Source organism: Vigna unguiculata, chromosome 2, assembly GCF_037176805.1.
Source record: "Vigna unguiculata cultivar grain cowpea cultivar isolate G323 ecotype 2 chromosome 2, ASM3717680v1, whole genome shotgun sequence".
Classification (NCBI taxonomy): Eukaryota; Viridiplantae; Streptophyta; class Magnoliopsida; order Fabales; family Fabaceae; genus Vigna; species Vigna unguiculata.
In genome coordinates, this window is record NC_140793.1 from 36,864,812 (window position 1) to 36,888,646 (window position 23,835).

General features: G+C 27.4%; 2 protein-coding genes across 3 annotated transcripts; one reads left to right on the plus strand and one right to left on the minus strand.

Moving 5' to 3' along the window:
• Nucleotides 1–3,833: 3,833 nt before the first annotated feature.
• Nucleotides 3,834–5,147, plus strand: LOC114173495 (polyubiquitin 11). The gene is made up of 2 exons (XM_028057944.2): nt 3,834–3,969; nt 4,363–5,147. Exon 2 carries the CDS (start codon nt 4,363–4,365, stop codon nt 5,050–5,052), a length of 690 nt encoding a protein of 229 aa, XP_027913745.1. The 5' UTR covers nt 3,834–3,969; the 3' UTR covers nt 5,053–5,147.
• An 8,058-nt stretch (nt 5,148–13,205) lies between these two features.
• On the minus strand, nt 13,206–19,716 carry LOC146888535 (tyrosyl-DNA phosphodiesterase 1-like). Of its 2 annotated transcripts, XM_085669577.1 has the most exons (15): nt 19,248–19,714; nt 18,930–19,148; nt 18,578–18,790; nt 18,208–18,268; nt 17,689–17,765; nt 17,329–17,586; nt 16,873–16,962; nt 16,617–16,751; nt 16,223–16,372; nt 14,872–14,975; nt 14,352–14,405; nt 14,133–14,223; nt 13,823–13,903; nt 13,575–13,728; nt 13,206–13,480 (listed from the first exon to the last, which is right to left on the minus strand). In XM_085669577.1, exons 1-15 carry the CDS (start codon nt 19,440–19,442, stop codon nt 13,410–13,412), a joined length of 1,953 nt encoding a protein of 650 aa, XP_085525703.1. In that variant the 5' UTR covers nt 19,443–19,714; the 3' UTR covers nt 13,206–13,409. The 2 variants fall into 2 exon arrangements, 1 of the variants encoding a protein (XP_085525703.1); XR_014990429.1 differs by lacking the exon at nt 14,133–14,223 and having other exon boundaries at nt 19,248–19,716.
• Between the last annotated feature and the right edge of the window lie 4,119 nt (nt 19,717–23,835).

Below are 23,835 nucleotides of genomic sequence, written 5' to 3' on the forward strand. Positions count from 1 at the left end.
CCGACCTTAGGATTATTTGAAACTTTATTTAAACAATCGCAACTCAAATATGTTTGCATAACAAATGTGCAAGAGTCATCCTTAACCCAAAAATAAAATCAAATAATTCAGGTCATTAGAAATAAGTAATTCAATTAAAAATTTTAAGAGAATAATTTTTTTTTCATAGAATTCTTGATTTTTTTTTATTTCTAGTAAATCTCAAACTTAGCATGATGTCACGTGCACAGTCTCTTCCATAAGGCAACAACATTGATTCTGTTTGGCATCTTATCCATTTGTATTGGGTAAAGTGTAATGGTATGTTGGTCATCTTCATTTTCATTCTCATTCATAACCGTGACAAAAGAAAGCCTTGTTTTTCGCTACTTCATCGTGATGGCCATTAATGTACATGATAGATTAATTAAGTGCGTTTTTATAAAACAACTTGCATTATAGTCACCATTCCTTTTCTTTTTTACTATATTAATAAAGCGTCATCAAAGTTACTCAATTCAGTTTACAGAGACACACTCATCATAAGTTAAGTTATAAAATAGTAAGTTCAACTTGATTCACTTTTTGGTAAGTCATAATTTTTGTTACTCAACTCATATTGGTGATTAATGAATTGACTTACTTAAATATTTTATTTCTAAAAATTATTTATACATTTATTATAGTACAATAAAAATGGATTGACTCGATTCATTTTCGTAGTGGAATCAAAGTATTTATCTAATTCTTCATATATTATCATATATTATTATAAGGATGGAAGTTAAAAACTAAAATATCAACGTCTATAACTTGACAAATAATTAAAATAAACATTTAAACTATTCAAATATTATTTAATAATATTTTAGTATTTAAAAGATCAAATTGGGAACCTATAATTAGAAATAGTAAATAATTTTAATAAAAAAATTATAAAAATATAGTGAATAATGTGTATAAAATATAGTTATTATATTCATTGAATGAGTAGTTAGATTTAAAGATTGTTGGAAGTCTTAATAAAATCAATTTATAGTATATAAATAGATGTAAACCTTATCTTATAAACCTTTATAAGGTTGAGTTATGTTTTTTTAACATGACATCAGTTACATGAGGTAGAGTTTATCTTAACAAAATTTGTTATCGGTTAGGACTATTGTTTCATCCGCTATTGGACATAAGGAAGTGTGTTGACAGTTCTACAATGACTAGTTCTGAAGCCAATTTATAACTATATAATCTTAGCTGAGTTTGTTACCTATTGGCTTTATTGTTTCAGTATTATCAGGGGTGAGAAAAGTGTCTTGAAAGTATCATTTAGATCAGTGATAAAATCAATTTATAATATATAAATGGATGATAAATAAATTAAAAGCGGGTTAATGATTTACGCATGAGATTAGGCGGGATGAGAAAACTCCTATATCTAAGCACACCGATGCTCTTTTCTTTTGGGAGTAAGCATTCGCACGCGGGATTTATAGTGATAGAGAGAGTACATATATACTCATTTAAAACCAGAACGGAGGGCCACATAATCATGATATATGAGTATTATATGGATATAATATTACGCGTGGCTAGCATTTGTTGTATAATGATGGTAGATAGTAGTGGAAAAGCTTTAGATCTTATGATGGTGCCAAGCCTTCGTGAGAAATAATGAAGTACGAGGAGAAAGGGCTTTTGAATTAGAAGTTATAGGTTGTCGGTGAAGGTAAATGCAAATTATATGTTTATAAAACCATGAAGATGGTTCATAGATTTTATAGTTGCCCACCGGTGAGTAAGTGTGGATAAAAAATCTAATTTTTGATCCAATCTATTTTTCTTTGATCTAATTTATTTAAATTTCATTTTATTAAAAATCTAATCTATTTTAATGGATTTAGATTTTTATTTAATCTACATTTTATATATTTTATGGATTGAATATTTATTTTCTAAATCAAGATTTTCAAATATGGATAGTTCAAAAAATCCAATCCAAATATTCAATTTAAATTTTTAGTTGGGCCCGACAACCCGAACAAGTCGGGCAGGCCCGATAATCCAAACGGGCCAGATGAGCCCGAAGACCTGGACGGATTGTGTCGGTCTGACGACTCTGATGGGTTGTGCGGGCCCAACGATCCGGATAGGTTGTGCTCCACGACTTGTACAGATTGGGCAAGCCCGATGCCAATGACGAGTTCGACGACTCGGTCGTGTTAGGTCGGGCCAGGACGACGACTTGATCGTGTCGGGCCAACATGACGAGTTAGACAGACCAGATCGACCCGACGACCTAGACAGGTGACTTGGCCTAACTTGAAGACTTGGACAATGTAAAGTTTAATAATATATTTTTCATGTTTAAGAACAAAGTCCATGGACGGGCCTTGACCCACAGGATTTTTGTATGATTTTTTGTCGTGTGGGCTTCTTTAATGGGTTTCTTTTCATGTGGATCAAGGCCTGCGTGGACCAGAACATAGTCTTATGGATTGGGTCAAATTGACAATTCTAACCAAATTAAATTGTGTCGGTCTTAAACACACATATTTTAAAAAATTTAATTTAAATTTATTTTATAAAATAGATTCTGAATTTTGAATTTGATCTAAATATGATTTTAAAAAAATTCAAATTAATTTTACTTAAAAATAAATTTGAATAAAAAATCTAATATAATTATTTAAATTTAAAATGAGTGGAGATCGGATCATTAAAAACCAATCCTATTGATATAAGCATAGGTTGTGCCGAGGCCACAAATAAAGTATACCCGAAAAGAGAAGCAGAGGAGAAAAGAAGTAACCATGTGCAACAGTACGAGGATTTTAGCATACTTCACCAGTAGAAATTTAAGGGAATGTAACATATGTTAATGTCGTATATTCATATTGTGTAAACATTTGTAACAACAGTGGAATAAAACATCATGCTGGTGTAAAAGGACAGGGTAATAGATTGCAGAGACTTAGCCCACTTGCCATTGCAACTTCTCCTACGGCCTAAACTAGGAAAAAATATTATTTAATACCAATAATTAGTGTTTGGAAATGTAAAATGATTCCGACAAAATAAATTTTTATATTTTTGTAAAGAAAAAAATAAAGAAATAAAGATAATATCAAATAAATATTAAAAAATAAAAAATTAAATGTTGTTTTGATTTTTTTAATTTTCAATAAAAACTAAAATTAATCCATCCTTAAAATGTTAGTTCAAATTAATTCTTAATTTAAAAAAAAAATGTGTGATGTTTGATACATCAAAATAATTTAACAAAATTTAATTAAAACATTAAATTTATATATTTCTAAAATTAAAAAGCTAAATTGATTTAAAATTTTGAAAAAAATTCATTAAAAGATAAAAGAACAAAAACATATTCATCCAAAAATAAAAAAATTGTAATGTGAAAATATCATTGTCTCTAATAATATATCTTTTTAAAACAAATAATTTTTACAAATATATTTTATTTTTATTTTTTCAATTCGTGATTATTTAAAAAGATTAAAACAGACTCTTGGTTTAGTAAAAGGTATTAGAATTTCCGGTTTATAATTTAAAATCTGATAAAATTTAAATAAATAGTTTTTTAGGTGAAATTTAAATAACATGACTTTTATAAACTTCAGAAAATAGATATAAAATCTTAAAAAGCAGTATGACGTAATAAAACTAAAAATAAATAAATTAAAATGGTATCCTAACAAACTAAGTCCAATAATACATTCTTTGAAGGAAAAATATCCAAAAACCAGACCGCCAATGCAAGATTTTATATTTCAACGTCATGATTCTAGAAGCTACGCTCTTCCTTACACACGTCGCAGTGTCATTGGCCAAGAGGTAACGCTCTCTTTGTTTTCGTACCCAACTTCATCACCGCCTCATCATGTTTTTCCTATATAACACACCCCAACCCCCTTATCATTTCCATCCCCAATTCAATCTCATATTTTTCGTTTCTGTTCAATCCAATCCTTCAAGGTATGTTTCTCTTCTCCACCTGTTTTTTCAATTCAATATTGTCTCTGGAAAATCTGTTAGGTTTTTAATTTTACGGTAATTGGTGTATGGTTCTGCGAACATGAAGTGTATCAATGTCGTTGTAGGCTTTTCGCTGCTGCCTTTAAAACCTGATAATGAAAATCTTGTGGACGTTCTTGAAATTTCAGGCTTCGATTTTTCAGTTTTGAATGTTTCAATTATTCTGAGTAAGATTCTCAGTTTTGATTTCTTTGTTTGGGGACCATGATTTTTATCTGGAGTTGAACCCTAAATTTGGTCAATTATTCTAATTAAGATTCTTATGTGTTTGTGCGTGTTTATTTGGTTTGATTTCGATTTTGATTCATCTGTTGGTTGGATATGACGGTGCAGATGCAAATCTTCGTCAAGACCTTGACCGGTAAGACCATAACTCTCGAGGTGGAGAGTTCCGACACCATCGACAACGTGAAGGCCAAGATTCAGGACAAGGAAGGGATCCCACCAGACCAGCAGCGTTTGATCTTCGCCGGGAAGCAACTGGAGGATGGTCGCACCCTGGCTGATTACAACATCCAGAAGGAGTCCACCCTCCATCTGGTCCTCCGTCTCCGTGGAGGAATGCAGATATTCGTTAAGACCCTCACCGGAAAGACAATCACCCTTGAGGTGGAGAGCTCAGACACCATTGACAACGTGAAGGCTAAGATTCAGGACAAGGAGGGGATTCCCCCAGACCAGCAGAGGTTGATTTTTGCTGGGAAACAGCTTGAGGATGGTCGCACCCTTGCTGACTACAACATCCAGAAGGAGTCAACCCTTCACCTTGTCCTCCGACTCAGGGGTGGCATGCAGATTTTTGTGAAGACCTTGACTGGGAAGACCATCACTCTGGAGGTTGAGAGTTCTGACACCATTGACAATGTGAAGGCGAAAATTCAGGACAAGGAGGGAATTCCCCCGGACCAGCAGAGGCTGATCTTCGCAGGGAAGCAGTTGGAAGATGGGAGGACCCTTGCTGACTACAATATCCAGAAGGAGTCCACCCTTCACCTTGTCCTGCGTCTTCGTGGTGGTTTGTAAGTGCCATAACTCCTTCTGTGGTGTTGTCTGCAAATTTGAGAACTTGCTGTGTATGGATCTATGTTGGCCCGATCAATAAATTTGGTTTATTTTAATTGCTGTCAACAACTTTGTAATCCATTAATATCAACTTCATCCGCATTGAAATTTATTATTTTTCATGCTTTGCCGCGATGTCACCATTCTGTGCCTTAGCAGTGACCATGGTATTGTAGTGTTTAAAAGAGGGATATAAATTAGATTTGGGATTTTGTCCCTAAACCCTAAACGGAGTAATTTGGTCCTTTATATTTAAGGAATAATCCTCTAAGTGAGTTCATGTTTCAGTTTCACATTTTGGGATTGCTTTGTCCCCCTAATAAGCGAAATTACCCAATTTCTTATACTTTTATTTGGATTAATACGTCCTCGTTTTGAAAGGCGAAATTACTCCCCATGTGCAGCAGCACTACAGGGGTACAAGGCTTTGGGGACCTTTAAATATCAGGCTTGCCGGAATGCTGATTTGGTGATGTTTGTTCCTTTATTTAGTCGAGTAATTTGAAGAGGTGAGGGAGTAGTAATTTGGTACGGTGGAACTTCCATAGAAAGTATAAAATTTATAAAATTTGTTAAGTTTATTTGTTGTTAAATTTATTTTACGTATTAAATATGTTATTTGAGTATGTATTTTCATTTAAATTTGAAATTTATGTATTTTCATTTAAATTTTCTAAAACATGTTTAAAATTTAGAAAAAGGTAACAACATTTTATTCAAATGAATTGGGAGAGTAATTGATTTAAGAATTTTTAATTTTAGTTTTTATTAAATATATTTAACTTCATTAAAAATTGATGTTTTCTTTATAGCTTATATAAGGCTTAATTTTATTTGAGTAAAGATAATTTTACAGTATTTCGATCCATATATAAATCACTTTATCTCGAAATAAATAAGATAAAAATTACTACAAGTCCTGTAGAGGAAGTACAAACACACAGAAAAGAATAATGAATAATAACAAAGAAAGGTAGACAAAAGCACGAATCATGCAAAAAATGAAAATGTGAGAAAGATATAAAAAAATAACGATAATATTGATATTTTCAGTTATTTATTATTTATTTATTACGTATCAAAGAAGATACTATAAGAAAATACTACTAATGTTATATTATTTAGTATTATATTATTTTTTGTTATTTAAAATTTTGGTACAAAAGAATTAAAATTGTTATATTATCCATTTTCTTTTCTTGATATTATCATAAAAATCCTACAAATAATTATATTTTTTGTTATTTTAAAATTTTGGTACAAAATAATTTGAATTCAAATCTTATAAAAGTTAATTTATTTTTATTTTTTCATTTACTTATAATTTTAACTATAATATTAATATTAATTATAAATAATAATAATATTATTATTTATAATAATATTGTTATTTGTAATTATATTAATTATAAATAATAATATTACTTCTAATATTTTTATAAATATAAATAGTTTTAATTATTGATAATATTATTATTATAAATAGTATTTATAATGATAGTATAAAATTATAATAAATATTAATACTATAATAATAATAACATTGTTATTATAATATATTATTATATGTTATTATTATATATTATTATTATTAGTATTATTAAGTAGTAAAGTTATTATTTTTATTATTATTATTATACATTTTTGTTATTAATTACGTCTCAATTTTTATTAGGATATGATAAATTATTTTTTTGTCTTAAACTTAAAAAATAGGTATATATTGATAAATATATGATTAGTTTAAAATTTCATTCCAACATTTCATTAATGATGTTCATATTTATTCAAATATATTGAATTATGTCAATCTTTGATAAAAACAAACAAATTAAAAATATTTTACTTGATTAATTGTTTAATTTATTTTATTTAACTCTTAATGTTTCATTTTCTACAATGAAGATTATTAAAACAAAATTCGGAATAAAATGAAAGATGAATTTCTTGAACATAATATGGTTATTTATATTCAAAAAGGAATAACCGGAGATTTTTATTCCGAATAAATTATTGATGAGTTCAAAACTTTTTACTATAAATTATTTTGGTTCTTCTAAAATTATTGGTCGAGATCCGTCACGAGTTATTATTATTAACTATAATTAATAATCATTACTACTATCAATTATAAATATTATTATTATTGTTTTTATTATTATTGTTAGATACACATTTTACTTTGACTACTATGTAGGAATCATGTTTCAATTATTTATCATTTTTATTTGTTATGTTGTTCATTTATCTTTCCATTTGAACAATTATTTTAATTTAAAAAAATAATTACTAAAATAATAAAAATTAAAAATAGTTTGTTTATTATAAATAATTATTTAAATTTAAAATATAATAACTAAGAGGATAAAATTGATAAAATAAAAAGAACACAAAAAATGTTTATCTCTTTATATACGTAGTTGTATTAATATTAATATTAATATTAATATTATTATTATTATTGTTATCACTACGCGATATTATTTTAGTGTTATTATTATTATCTATTATCTATTATTGTTGTTATTATTATTATTATTGTTAAACACACATTTTACATTTATTTACTATGGGGTCATATATCAATTATTTGTACTTTTTATTTATTTTGTTGTTCATTTTTTTATATCTGTGTAATTATTTGAATTAAAAAAATAGTTACTAAAATTATTAAAATGATAAAATGGACAAATAATTTTTATTATGAGTAATTAATTTAATTTAACAAATAATAATTAAGAGGATAAAATTGTATAAACAACAGAGGACACAACAAATGTATATCTCTTTATTTATGTAGCTATTGTATTATTATTATTTTTATAACTACAAGATATTATTATAATGGTATTATTATTATTATTATTATTATTATTATTATTATTATTATTATTATTATTATTATTATAGTTAGACACACATCTTAAATTAATTTACTATGAGATTGTATTTTAATTATTTGTTATTTTTATTTGTTTTGTTGTTAATGTATATATTTATATATAATTATAGATTATTATAGTTGACATTAACCTTAGTGTTAGCATTAATATTAATATTTATAGCATAAATTTTATTATTATTGGTATCGTTATTATTTTTATTGTTATTATTATTATTCATAATGGTGTTATTATTATAAGTGTGCTTTTTTAATTATAGAAAACGTTATTATACTAAATACTTTTGCTAAATAGAGTTTTAATCTTTTAAAATTTTTATAATTTATAATTTATATTAATATTATTATTAGTATTTTTAATGGTTAAATAAATATAATAACAATTATATTATTATTCTAAAAAAATTAAAATAAAAAAAACAAAAAAAATATTTGCACGAATCATAAACTATTATAATTATTTCTTAAAATCAATTAACTATATTATATTGTGATATCAATTCTATTTATTATATTTAAAACTGAAATTATTATTGCATCACTTAGAATTATTATTTTATTACTTTAATAACAACATTTACAACAATATAACTTAATTTTCATAATATTTTATTACATAATATTCTTATTATTTTATTATTTTAATATATAAAATAAAATAAATGGACCCTTGCGTACGCATCGATCACTATACTAGTTAATCGCTGGAACGTTATACCATAAAGTATAAATTTCAGTTCCATCCATCCTATTATTCTCATTGTGTTGTCCACTAACAATTATTTACCGTAAACACTTACACATACTTTTATGTTGTTTAACCACGCAAATCAAATTTTCATCTTTTCTGTTAATAACGAGTTATGTGTAAAGAGTTAGCTTTAAAAAATAATTGGGATATTTATTTTTATTAACTTTTAAGTAATAAAAATACAGAATAATATACATATATAATAACAAAGGATATTTATAAAGGAGCTACAATTTTGCAGTCCAATCTACTACTAAAGATGGTTTCAATACCTCTGAAAGAAAAGTAATTGGAACAAAAAATTCTCTTGGATCAAATAAGCATTCAATCTGACAGGAAAACAGAACATATGGAATGATAATGAGATACCTTAGTTGCAAGAACAAACGTGTGTTGTTGTCATGAACTTTTTTTATCATAATCTAACATAAACTAAATTTCAAAAGGTGAAAGAATTATATTAAATTCTATTTATAATTTTTATAAGTGTAAAAAATATATTTAATTAAACTTTAGAAATAAAAGTAAATAAACATTTAATATATTTTGAAATTTGATATCTATTTTCTTTATAAATTATTAGTAAATATACACAATATTGAAACTTTGTTGGGCACTGATGTGAGGGAACACATATAACTTCAAGCAATTCCCTTAGATTTCACTATATCAGTGTCCGATTTGTAATCGATGTGTGGAACAGTTCAACTATCATTGTCCATGAATATCTAACTGTTGTGCTATAAATTTCTTATGGTTAATTTCTTTTATTTTCAGTTATAAATTAATTTAATTTATATACATAAAGTTTTTTGTGGGTATTCTGGTCTTATGACCTTTTTAACAGGGTTTTCTTTATTGCGACTAAAACTTGTAGTGTGGGTCAAATGTTTCTAGATATCATTTTAAGTTGTGTGACTCAGCACATACGAACTTAGATGATATAGTGTCCATGTTCATGGTGGATAGGTATCGTTATAACAAAGGTATAAATGTGTGGTTAAAGAGTTGTTTCAGGGTCATGTGGTTGTGAATGTATCTTCCACAATGTTAGATGCAATATAATATATTTTAATTTTAGTTTTTAACCCTTCACCTAAAAAAAACTATTTACATATTTATTTTAAAATCTTAATATACTTGTTTGAATTATTAAGTTTTTTAGAAATTCAATCTTTAAAAGTGTTTTAATTTTTAATTATACCTCCAGTATAATAATTTGTTTTTGGAACTTTTATTACTAAATTTCATTTAGTTATTTCATTTATTTATAATTAAAATAAAAGTATTATTTTAAATATCAATCTATTAAAAATCAAATTCGAATAAGCTGTACATAGTACTTAACCATAAGAATTTCTACGGCTGTATTCTTTTGTAAGATAGATTTGAAATAGACTGGGAAGATAAATTTGTGTAAATTTAAGTAAATGAATATGTTTATTTAATTTTTAGTAGATTTAAAGGATAAGGTCGGTGAATTTGAAAATAAATTTTATAAAGGTTAGTAAGTGATTTGAGTGATGTGATAAATTAAAAAAATGTTTTAATAGATAAAATTTGAAAATTACCAAAATAATCTTGATGATAAAAATAAAATAATTATTAAATGAGATAAAATATTAAAATTTAACAATATTTTAATTATTATACATATTTATATTTATATTTATTATTATTAATTATTACATAAATAATATATATATATATATATATATATATATAAATACAAATTATATATATATATATATATTATGAAATAAATAAGATCAAAATATTAAATTTTAAAATTTTTTATTTAATAAATTTTAATAAAAAATTATATTAATAATAATAATTTAAAAATATAATTAATAATTTATATATTTATTATATATATATATATATTAATTTTATTATTTATTATCATATTTAATTACTATATATCATTCATTATATATATATATATATATATATATTAATAATAATAACAATTATTATACATATATTATTAATTATTATATTATATATATTATTAATAATTATTATAAATACATATTATTAATTTTAATAATTATTATATGTAAATATATTATTATTATTATTTTATTATATATATTCAGTAACCGGTTACATAATTAATATATATATATATATATATATATATATATATATATATAATAAAATAATAATGATTTATATATAAATATATAAAGTACTGTAAAAAGAAAAGAAAATATCTATTATTATAAATATCTGATGCACCATGAGAAAAATAAAAAGTGTAAGGTTAATGAGATTAAATTTGTAAAAGTCTTTTATATTACTGTAAATCTTTGTGAAAGATGAAATTTTAATGCAATTTCGCAAATTTGTTAGCTTATTTATTTTTAAATTGTTAAAAAAGTATATGAAAAGTATGGACAATTTTTTCCTTTTTTAAAAAAAAAAAAAATGAAATCGTCATCACGAAAGTCGGTTTCTGTGAGTGAAAAAGAGAAGTTGTCCTATACAATTTTTGTGGTCATACACGCATGCAGTGTAGTTTGACTAATAAGAGATTACGTGACAATTGGATACACGGGTCTTCGTGAATTTTCTTTGATAAATGATTTTTTCAGTATTAAATTTTCTTTATAAATTTAGGCTTTCCACCCTTAATTCATTCTCATTTTGATTGTTTCCATTCATTGAAACCCTTGAAGCCATGTCTTTCTTGATCAACTTCCTCCATTACTTCCACGCAGCCCTCCTAGGCGTTCATTTTGCAAAGTTTTTCTCATTCATGTACAAGAAATACCGCCATTAGGTTTTTATCAATGTCGCAGGGAGGACCCTCCACCTCCTCCTCCGTCTTCAAATTTAGCAACATGCTGTGTATGGGTCTCTGTTGGGCCCGTAAATAAGTTTGCTTTACTTTTATCACTATCAACTTCATCCGCTTTCAAATTTAATAGTATCTGCTATTTGGTTTATCATGCTTTGCCGGGATCTCACTATTCTTCCTTTGTTACCCTAAATCCATGTTTTATTCCATTTATTTATTGTTAAGGTTATTTTTCTATACAACACGCTATTAGGATCTCACCATTCTTCTTAGTAGTGACCATAGTTGGGATTTTGTCCCTAAACCCTAAATGGAGTAATTTGGTCGTTTATATTTGAAGAACATAATCGGTGAAAATCTAAACGAAAATCTTTTTCTAACACTATATTTAACACTTTACAATCCCTTCTTTAAAGCATTTTGGTTATTAAAAAAAAGTTAACCTTTATATTTATAAAGCAAAATTATAAAAAAAAACATTGTGTTTTTGTAAATATTTACTGGATGTTAAAATGATATTAACCATTCTTAAATATCAATTTGCATAAGGAGTAATCCTCTTTCTGTTTCACATTTTTGGATTACTTTCTCCCTCTAATAAGCGAAACTATCCCATTTCTTTTACTATTGTTTGGATTTCAATCCATACATAAATCACCTTATCTCGTAAAAAATAAGTACATTGGCAAGATAAGTCCTGTAATAACTCATAAATTGAAGTACAAACACAAAGAAAATAACAACGAATAACAAGAAAAGGTAGACAAAAGCATGACAAGAGTAAGAATGTGAGAAAGATGAAGGAGAGAAATAACATTAATATTGATATTTTCAGTTATTAACCACTAGAAATTTGCACCATAAAAATATAAATTTCAATTAATAATTTCAGTTTCATCCGATCATATTCTCCTTATTGTTGTCCACTAACAATTACTTACCGTAAACACTTACATAATACTTTTATGTTATCTAGTCCTTTAAAATTTAGCAAAGCAAATTCTCATCTTTTTCTGTCAATAAGAAAAGTAAAATTCATGAAAATATCTGGATGAAAATAAAATTCAAATATTGTTGGTTCGAAGTCATACTAATATGAATGAGTGACTAATAGAAAAGTACTATCAAATTAAAGTTGAAATTATCACCACAAGTCGGCAGATTTTTTAGGTACATGAGAAACTTTATAAGTTTGTTCAGGAACAGTGTACTAGAAAATTTTACAATTTTCGTAAAAAAATTACACGATAAAGGTTTTCAATTTCATCTAGAAAAAATTATATAAAAATTTGTAATTTATATCAAAAAATTTATATATTTAGTAATAATATTTGTGTTAAATATTTGTAGATACAAATTTTGAGATGCCAAATCACGACAGATAAATTTATTGCATATTTTTATTTATATTTATGTTTTAATTTATGGGTTAGCTTCCACTTGAAGAGAATCTTCCGTGATTTCCAACAATTATAAAATACAAAATAAACTTCACATATCAAACACAGAAATGTAAAGGATATTGGGAGAACACTTTTCTCGTAAAATTATTGTATATTAACTTTTAAGTAATAAAAATATAGAATAATACAAATAAACTTAACGGATTGAACAAACTGAATGAAAAGTAATTGAAACAAAAAAAAAAAAATCTCTTGAATCAAAACAAGCATTCAATATTTGATATATATCTGTCTGGAAAACAAAACATGGAATGAAAATGAGACATCTTTGTCCAAAGTATGACAAACTATATGCACAAGGAAACTCGGTCGGAAAAACACTTGCCATTATCCACAACACAATGGAGGGAAGTCCAAATGATATGTACACTGTGAATGGCATGAGTGTTGATATGCTCACATCCGCGGCCAAACATGACCGTACACATCTTTATTTTTATATTGTCGGTCCCAAGACCAGGGGACATCTGCAGAGGGAATTTTAATATTAATTAGAAGACAAGTTAAACGTTACAACAACAATCAAGTCACTTAAACATGCCAGGAACAGCTGTGATTAACCTTGGGAAGAATAAGGCAGAGGAGGGAGCTCGTAAGGCAAAGGTAAACGGATAATAACATCAGATGGTGAATCCATACTCTCCTTTTTCTGTCCAGTAAGGGTTACTAGTTTTGTTTTCTTCATTTCAGAAGATTCTTGAGCTGGACACTTACCCTGCAATTCTTAGTTTGTTAGCATTAGTCTTCCTCACCACTTGCAGTTAAATCATGCCAATCACAAAGAACATCAAAGATCAAAGATTTGCTACCTCAGGTAGTGCAACATTACAGGTACAGGAAAATACAGATCCTCGTCGTTTGAATGATGATGGTAAAAATAGCACTCCCAGCTAAAACGAAATGAATTTAAATATTTTTTAGTACAACCTCTGGAGAAAAATATGAAATGTATTTTGACTGCAAATGCCAAAGTACAATAACAAACAAATAATCAGATAAAACACTCTTTTTGGAATCTTCAGATCAATGTATGTCATTAGATAAGGTTTGGCTGAGCTAGCCGATTCTTGGGTCTGAGCAGCCAGATAAGAACACCATCGGTCAGATAACATGACATACCTCGTACGAACGAATCATCAACTGAGTGTTATTTTTCTGAAGAGCTCCCCAGGCAGCTTTGCTAAGATTTGCCGAAGTTAACAAGAACCAACTATTTGGAAAGAGGGTATTTCCACAGTTAACTATCCATAGCATGACTTTAGCAGTGCAATGCGTGACCAAAAAATTCAACAAACATAAAAACTAAAGTGCATATAATAGGCCTGACGGAGGTCTTACGCAAGATTCTGATTATTATAACGAGCGAAAGTCTTTATATGGGGCATAGCACGGCTGAAACATAGAACACATAGACATAATTGGTGAGAAAAACTAACATTTGTGCCCAATAAAAATTTGAGGAAAATTTGCATGTAATTTCCAATCAAAATTTGTGACGCATATTCAAAATAGCAAAGGCGAGTGCCAAGTTTTCGCCCACGGAACTCTTAGATAAATCAGACTCCAATGAGGCTAGAAGACGATTATGACGTGATGATAATCCTTTCCCTTCCCAGCGACAAGTTAGGAAAGGGGTGAGATGAGGTAATACTTTCCATGAAGATTATGCCACAAACCGCAAAGAAAAATACCTCATAGAAACAGTCAAATTTCTTTAGTCAAATTCAATCAATGGGCTGCAAAAAATATTGCATGACTGGTATAATTCCAAGAAAACGTGAAAACAGTAAATGCTTAAATTTTAAAATAATCGTTAAACTAAAGGGATAGCATTCATTGTACAATGAGATACACTTACCCGCGGCCAGTATGGTCTGCTTTCCATTTTGTCCAATACTTCTTTAAAAAGGCTTTCTCCACATTCTTCAGAGGACTTGGAACTGCACTTCCAGCCGCATAACCCTACAGAACAAATAGAGGCAAAACTTGTCAACAAAGTTGCACTTAGAAATTCAGTAACGAACAGAATTACACGAAAAAAGAAATAAGATGAAACAAAAAGCTGACACCAACAAGCATGAGAGTAGATTGGAACTAAGGAGAGTAGTCATACTATAAGTTTAAATAATCATTTTAGCCAACGAACTATTTTGATACCCCAGAAACACTTGCAATATTTATGTCAGTTATAACTGTTGAATTGTGTTTGACATAGTCGTAAGTGTTCCATCGAACAATAATCACTAATTCAAGTAAAAAAGGAAAAGCATTGGTCTCAGAACCAACAACTCAAGTACATCATCAATATCAACAAGGGTCTGGACTTTATGTTATACACCCTGGTCATACTCATGCCATACCTATATTCGAATAGACCTTTTATATACAATAATTACTACTCCATCCATTCCTTGTCAAATATCATTTAAGGTTCTTTTGGAGAAATGAAAAATGCAAAAAAATTTCTTGACTCTAACAAAATATTTACAAGATTTTCCATTTTACCCTTTTCTTCTACGTCACAGTAAATGTATATATGCAAACTAGTTAACAATTGGGTGAAAGACAAGGGTATAAATGACAAAATAGCAATTAATGTTGTCTTAAACTTAAAAGATAACAATTTAAATAGAAACAAAAAGATTTAAAAAATGCGAGTGCAAAACGGAGGGAGTATTATTTTAAAAACGTTGTCAATTTCCAATATAGTACCATAATTCCTAATAATGATAACTTTTGAACTCTTCTCTGACTTTTCATGTAAAACGGCAAACTAAAATATTTTCAGTCTTTTAACTTGTATACAAAGGAACTGACTCAACTGAGTAAATGGGACCATGTTTAACTATTCGGGAATTAAACGGGCGAATGATGGGGCTACTACTACTCTTCTACTACATATAACGTGCAGCCTAAGCTCTGGGTAATAGGTACCTGCCCCAATACCTATTGTCATTACTAAGTGAAACAAATATAGAAATGATCCAGACTTATTTTCAAAAGTATAAAAGAGAATTTTTAAGCATGTATCGCAAAATAAAAAATGGCCGCTGAACTGATAAAAATAGACCAGGCACGTGCCATATCAACAGATATTTGATTATGCTCCAAAATAATTTTTAAGTTGAACATTAAATGCAAATCAGAGGCAGTTTTCCTTTTTTATCTCAGAAAGTAAAAAATGCATACCGAACATCTAAATGTTTTACCTCTAAAGAGCATCTGACATCTTCTACAGTAGGCCATACTATTTGGGGCTCCGCCATACCAAGGGGTGTTTTATCTTTAGAGAGGCCTGCTGACATTGATGATGCTAGCTCAGTCATCCATTTTTCATCTAAAGAACCAAGGGAGGAGAACTGCAGTAGATATAAGCCAAGATCATCAAAAAAATAGTAAATGATAGATATTGCAATCTCTAAAATCTGTCATGAAGTGCTACATTATAGTCAAAAACATGAGTTGAAATGAGAGAAAATATAACAATAGTGAAATACTTTAACATTAACTCTTTTCCATATAATACTAGAGTTATAAGATTAACATGAACCAACTGCGCCAAAACAAGAGTATAATGCAACCTAGCCTTGAGCCAAACTGTACCTGATAAACAAGTGGAGATTTCTTAAACTCTTCATCAAAAGTACACTCCTGGAGAAGAGAACGCAGCTTCATATGTCCCCACTTTTTCAAACTAGAACCAGAATGATATCCAGGTACAGATGCGATTAATCTAACCTGATTATAATACAAAGAGCATTATGTATCCTGATGTATAGTGTATCTGACAATGTGACAAATTTTTAAACATTTCAATAAAAGAAAGGACATAATTTAATAACAATAAGTGGAAAAGTACCCTTGCATCACTATAATCAAACTTCCTGAAGAAAGATGGACATATACTGACGCTTCCAAGAGATGGAAGTTTAACTGAGAACTCCGGCCACTGAATCATCAAATAAATAATTTTATGCGTAAGATGCATAGTGCCAATAAAAAATGCCTAATATGGACAGTTATCGTAGCATCACTAATGATAATATCCAGTCAATCAATAACATCAATATCAATATCTGTTGGAAACTATTTAGCCTTCATGGGCCGTATAAGTACTTTGACTAGCAACAAGTTTTTATTATAACATGTTAAAAGCTTTTAACAAGTGAATTTTCTACAATAATCTAACTGTCTAGTAACTTTGGACAGGTTACTTAAACTAGGTTTTTCGATCACTATTCAGCATTAGTTTTATCTAATCAACTTGAGATTGTTTATTCGTCTCTCAATATAAATGAAAATTTTCAATCATTACCTTCAGCATACTGAGATATTCAACCAGGTCATTCTCAAATCCAGATCCATTGCTTGGACTATTTTGATCTTTCCATGGAAAATCTTGCATCCATAAACCTTGGCTTTTATTGTTCCAATCTACATAAATTAAGTTCGCGGTATGCACAATGACTCTCACTCCTTGAGGATATATAAGCAGCATGGCCTTTGAATGGTGTGTCCCGAATGAAATTGGCAATGATGGTTTGTGCAGAATCCACTTCGCAGGTTTGCTTCTCTAACAATCACAGAAGTAGCATAGCAAGTCAATATCTTTCAACCATTTTTACGTAATCAATCTTGCAAATAACTAACCAAATATATCAGATCTGAGACAAACCTTTATGCATTTCACCCTGCCATCACTTTCTCCGTGAATGACTAGCACATGGGGCACTTTTGAAAGTGCAGGACATGCTATCCCAGGGAAATATTGAAAGGGAGAAATAGAATGAGATCAACAATTTGAGAAACTCAATCAAAACTGTTCACGCAAGCACAAATTTCAGAGCACAAGACATGCCAGCAGCCTATGGTTGTGAATAATTGAGAAATAGATGGTCGGGTTGCCCCTTTCGGATATGCAAATATGTAAAGTAATGACTCTATAAGAAAGACATAGTGTGCACTATTTCAGCAGGAGCAAGAGGAGCTGGAAAAAAAATAATTAACATAACAAAAAACAAATGTTCCCAGCAATTTGAAAATATGACAACGAATGTCAGAATAATTTAAAATTAGTACAGAATCTCAGTAGTCCCAAGGACAAAAACGATTGTCAGACTACAAACAGGTAAAATTTTGGGGAGTAGAGAGGCAAAAGCAAGGAGAAACTGGAATATCATAACAAAAGACTCACCGGGAATCAACCAGTCAATGTCTACCATGTAGTTTGATAGAATAGCAACTAGAATATCCCCCTATCAGTGAGAAGAATTAAAATAAAATCAATGAGGAGTTCCATTATTTTCTAGCTAAAATACTTGTGCTGTGCAGCTCGAGTTGTCTTTTGTGCAAAATTATTAAATTTATCCAGTTATTGAAGTAGAAAATATTACTTTTGAGCTTTGTAGGATTGCACGTTTATTCTCGACCATAGTTGAAAATTGAAAACAGTCAATCAAGTGCTACCATGAAGGACAAAAACAGATGCTTCATAGTTCAAAATTACCATTCAAGAGGGCAAGGCAAGAACAAGTTAAAATTGGAATAAAATTATCCCTACTAACCTGAATGACATCACCTATAGAAACACAAGAAGTATTTGCCCACGGTGGTAACCCTTGCACGCGCAAAAGTCGAAAAGTGGAAGGTATTTGGTCATTAGGGACATGGAAATTACGAATGGCCTCCACACTACTGTCTTCACCCGACTGTGAATGCACAAACTTCCTGGCGTCTGCATTCCTACCTTGTTTCTGGCTGCATGTTTCAACTTTATCCTGCAGAGGTACACCCAACGCAACAATTCATTTTACAAACAAAAAAACGAGAAAAATCATCTTAATGCACGCACATTCAAGTGGCTATGACACGAACACAGATGCAAAATGTAGGATCATGACGTAAGCAGTTGAATACCCGTGAAGTCCTGCCTGAAGCTTTATTTCTGAACGATGATTGAGCTTCATTGTTTCTACCACTAGAAGAGTGTATGTCACTCCCCAACACCTGATATTTAAAAAGATGGTGACCGGGAATGAGCTCGATTACGTCACCATTACAAATGGTGGCTTCTTCTTTGTGATTCAGTTTCCTTCTCTTATTCCCGGAATTAACAACGATTGGGTTCACCCCCTCCTAGCATTAACAAAGCGAAACGAAATCACGAATTGAAAAAAAAAAAAAAAAAAAAAAAGAATTCAAGAAAGTGAAGGAGTGAGTCGTAAAGGTCAATACGACGAGCAAATTAGCGAAGCCATCGCGAGAAGCGGTTAACGTGAGGTGCTTGCGGCTTAGCCTCTTGTCCGGAACAGGAATGTTGTTCCGCCCAATAACGTTTGTGCCGTCTGTGATAGGTAACTTCGGAACTGAACCTTCTTCCTCTAAACTTTGGTTCACCGGAATCAGGTATCCCACCTCCGACAAAGACATTTAAATCAATGCCTCGCGACGAAACACACTCACGATCTTTCACAGCCCTCACAAAGGCTTCCTTCTTCTTGCATCTCAAACTCTGAACACCCAAACACAGACCAACAACGTTACGCTGGACCTTCATTCAAAAGCCCAAGGCCTTCCTTCAAAAGCCCAGATTCTTCTGGACGGTTCATGGCCCATTCTTTTCTTAAACGGATTTGGCGAACCCACTCATGGAGGACACTGGTATGGTATCCATGGGTGTTCTCTGTGCAGACCGGTTAAATTTTGAAAAATAAAAAGTCCTTCCAACAGAATGTATAAATAATAATGGAAAATGATACGTTAATAAAGTTTTTTCTTACAAACTTTGAGAAACTACTAATTTGAGTAAAAAAATATTATTTTATTATTTTATTTTAAGTAGAAAATAAAAAAGAATAAAATATTTAATTTTATTTAGGGAAAGTTTGTCGACTTTGTCAAAATATTTTTTGTCAAAAGATTATTTTCCAATAATAATACTCCGATTGATTTTTAATGTAATTGATTTCAATCAAAGCAAATCAAGATTCAATTATTCGATCAGAATCGACTAGAAGGATTGTTCATTTATTTTTAGACAGCTTAGAAAAAGAAATCATAACGAACAAAATAAATTTATACGATCTCAAATCGAATAAGTTGAACCATGATCACTATGTATAACAAAAAGCAATATTATCTCTCAAAACTTCATTTTATTTTCTAACGTGGCATTAAGTTTTTAAAAAATAGTATTGATAAAATATAGTCATAAAAAAGTAAAAATAATAATAATCAAATTGAGTTTATCAAATTTTAATTGCTGTCAACAACTTTGTAATCCATTAATATCAACTTCATCCGCATTGAAATTTATTATTTTTCATGCTTTGCCGCGATGTCACCATTTGACCATGGTATTGTAGTGTTTAAAAGAGGGATATAAATTAGATTTGGGATTTTGTCCCTAAACCCTAAACGGAGTAATTTGGTCGTTTATATTTAAGGAATAATCCTCTAAGTGAGTTCATGTTTCAGTTTCACATTTTGGGATTGCTTTGTCCCCCTAATAAGGGAAATTACCCAATTTCTTATACTTTTATTTGGATTAATACGTCCTCGTTTTGAAAGGCGAAATTACTCCCCATGTGCAGCAGCACTACAGGGGTACAAGGCTTTGGGGACCTTTTAATATCAGGCTTGCCGGAATGCTGATTTGGTGATGTTTGTTCCTTTATTTAGTCGAGTAGTTTGAAGAGGTGAGGGAGTAGTAATTTGGTACGGTGGAACTTCCATAGAAAGTATAAAATTTATAAAATTTGTTAAGTTTATTTGTTATTAAATTGACGTATTAAATATGTTATTTGAGTATGTATTTTCATTTAAATTTGAAATTTATGTATTTTCATTTAAATTTTCTAAAACATGTTTAAAATTTAGAAAAAGGTAACAACATTTTATTCAAATGAATCGGGAGAGTAATTGATTTAAGAATTTTTAATTTTAGTTTTTATTAAATACTAAGAGATAAAAATATATTTAACTTCATTAAAAATTGATGTTTTCTTTATAGCTTATATAAGGCTTAATTTTTATTTGAGTAAAGATAATTTTACAGTATTTCGATCCATATTTAAATCACCTTATCTCGAAATAAATAAGATAAAAATTACTACAAGTCCTGTAGAGGAAGTACAAACACACAGAAAAGAATAATGAATAACAAAGAAAGATAGACAAAAGCACGAATCATGCAAAAAATGAAAATGTGAGAAAGATATAGAAAAATAACGATAATGTTGATATTTTCAGTTATTTATTACTTATTTATTACGTATCAAAGAAGATACTATAAGAAAATACTACTAATGTTATATTATTTAGTATTATATTATTTTTTGTTATTTAAAATTTTGGTACAAAAGAATTAAAATTGTTATATTATCCATTCTCTTTTCTTGATATTATCATAAAAATCCTACAAATAACTATATTTTTTTGTCATTTTAAAATTTTGGTACAAAAGAATCTGAATTCAAATCTTATAAAAGTTAATTTATTTTTATTTTTTCATTTATTTATAATTTTAACTATAATATTAATATTAATTATAAATAATATTATTATTTGTAATAATATTGTTATTTGTAATTATATTAATTAAAAATAATAATATTACTTCTAATATTTTTATAAATATAAATAGTTTTAATTATTGATAATATTATTATTATAAATAGTATTTATAATGATAGTATAAAATTATAATAAATATTAATATTATAATAATAATAATAACATTGTTATTATAATATATTATTATATGTTATTATTATATATTATTATTATTAGTATTATTAAGTAGTAAAGTTATTACTTTTATTATTATTATTATACATTTTTGTTATTAATTACGTCTTAATTTTTATTAGGATATGATAAATTATTTTTTTGTCTTAAACTTAAAAAATAAGTATATATTGATAAATATATGATTAGTTTAAAATTTCATTCTAACATTTCATTAATGATGTTCATATCCATTCAAATATATTGAATTATGTCAATCTTTGATAAAAATAAACAAATTAAAAATATTTTACTTGATTAATTGTTTAATTTGTTTTATTTAACTCTTAATGTTTCATTTTCTACAATGAAGATTATTAAAACAAAATTCAGAATAAAATGAAAGATGAATTTCTTGAACATAATATGGTTATTTATATTCAAAAAGGAATAACCGAAGATTTTTATTCCGAATAAATTATTGATGAGTTCAAAACTTTTTACTATAAATTATTTTGGCTCTTCTAAAATTATTGGTCGAGATCCGTCACGAGTTATTATTATTAACTATAATTAATAATCATTACTACTATCAATTATAAATATTATTATTATTGTTTTTATTATTATTGTTAGATACACATTTTACTTTGACTACTATGTAGGAATTATGTTTCAATTATTTATCATTTTTATTTGTTTTGTTGTTCATTTATCTTTAACAATTATTTTAATTTAAAAAAATAATTACTAAAATTAGTAAAATAATAAAAATTAAAAATAGTTTGTTTATTATAAATAATTATTTAAATTTAAAATATAATAACTAAGAGGATAAAATTGATAAAATAAAAAGAACACAAAAAATGTTTATCTCTTTATATACGTAGTTGTATTAATATTAATATTAATATTAATATTATTATTATTATTGTTATCACTACGCGATATTATTTTAGTGTTATTATTATTATCTATTATCTATTATTGTTGTTATTATTATTATTATTGTTAAACACACATTTTACATTTATTTACTATGGGGTCATATATCAATTATTTGTACTTTTTATTTATTTTGTTGTTCATTTTTTTATATCTGTGTAATTATTTGAATTAAAAAAATAGTTACTAAAATTATTAAAATGATAAAATGGACAAATAATTTTTATTATGAGTAATTAATTTAATTTAACAAATAATAATTAAGAGGATAAAATTGTATAAACAACAGAGGACACAACAAATGTATATCTCTTTATTTATGTAGCTATTGTATTATTATTATTTTTATAACTACAAGATATTATTATAATGGTATTATTATTATTATTATTATTATTATTATTATTATTATTATTATTATTATTATTATTATAGTTAGACACACATCTTAAATTAATTTACTATGAGATTGTATTTTAATTATTTGTTATTTTTATTTGTTTTGTTGTTAATGTATATATTTATATATAATTATAGATTATTATAGTTGACATTAACCTTAGTGTTAGCATTAATATTAATATTTATAGCATAAATTTTATTATTATTGGTATCGTTATTATTTTTATTGTTATTATTATTATTCATAATGGTGTTATTATTATAAGTGTGCTTTTTTAATTATAGAAAACGTTATTATACTAAATACTTTTGCTAAATAGAGTTTTAATCTTTTAAAATTTTTATAATTTATAATTTATATTAATATTATTATTAGTATTTTTAATGGTTAAATAAATATAATAACAATTATATTATTATTCTAAAAAAATTAAAATAAAAAAAACAAAAAAAATATTTGCACGAATCATAAACTATTATAATTATTTCTTAAAATCAATTAACTATATTATATTGTGATATCAATTCTATTTATTATATTTAAAACTGAAATTATTATTGCATCACTTAGAATTATTATTTTATTACTTTAATAACAACATTTACAACAATATAACTTAATTTTCATAATATTTTATTACATAATATTCTTATTATTTTATTATTTTAATATATAAAATAAAATAAATGGACCCTTGCGTACGCATCGATCACTATACTAGTTAATCGCTGGAACGTTATACCATAA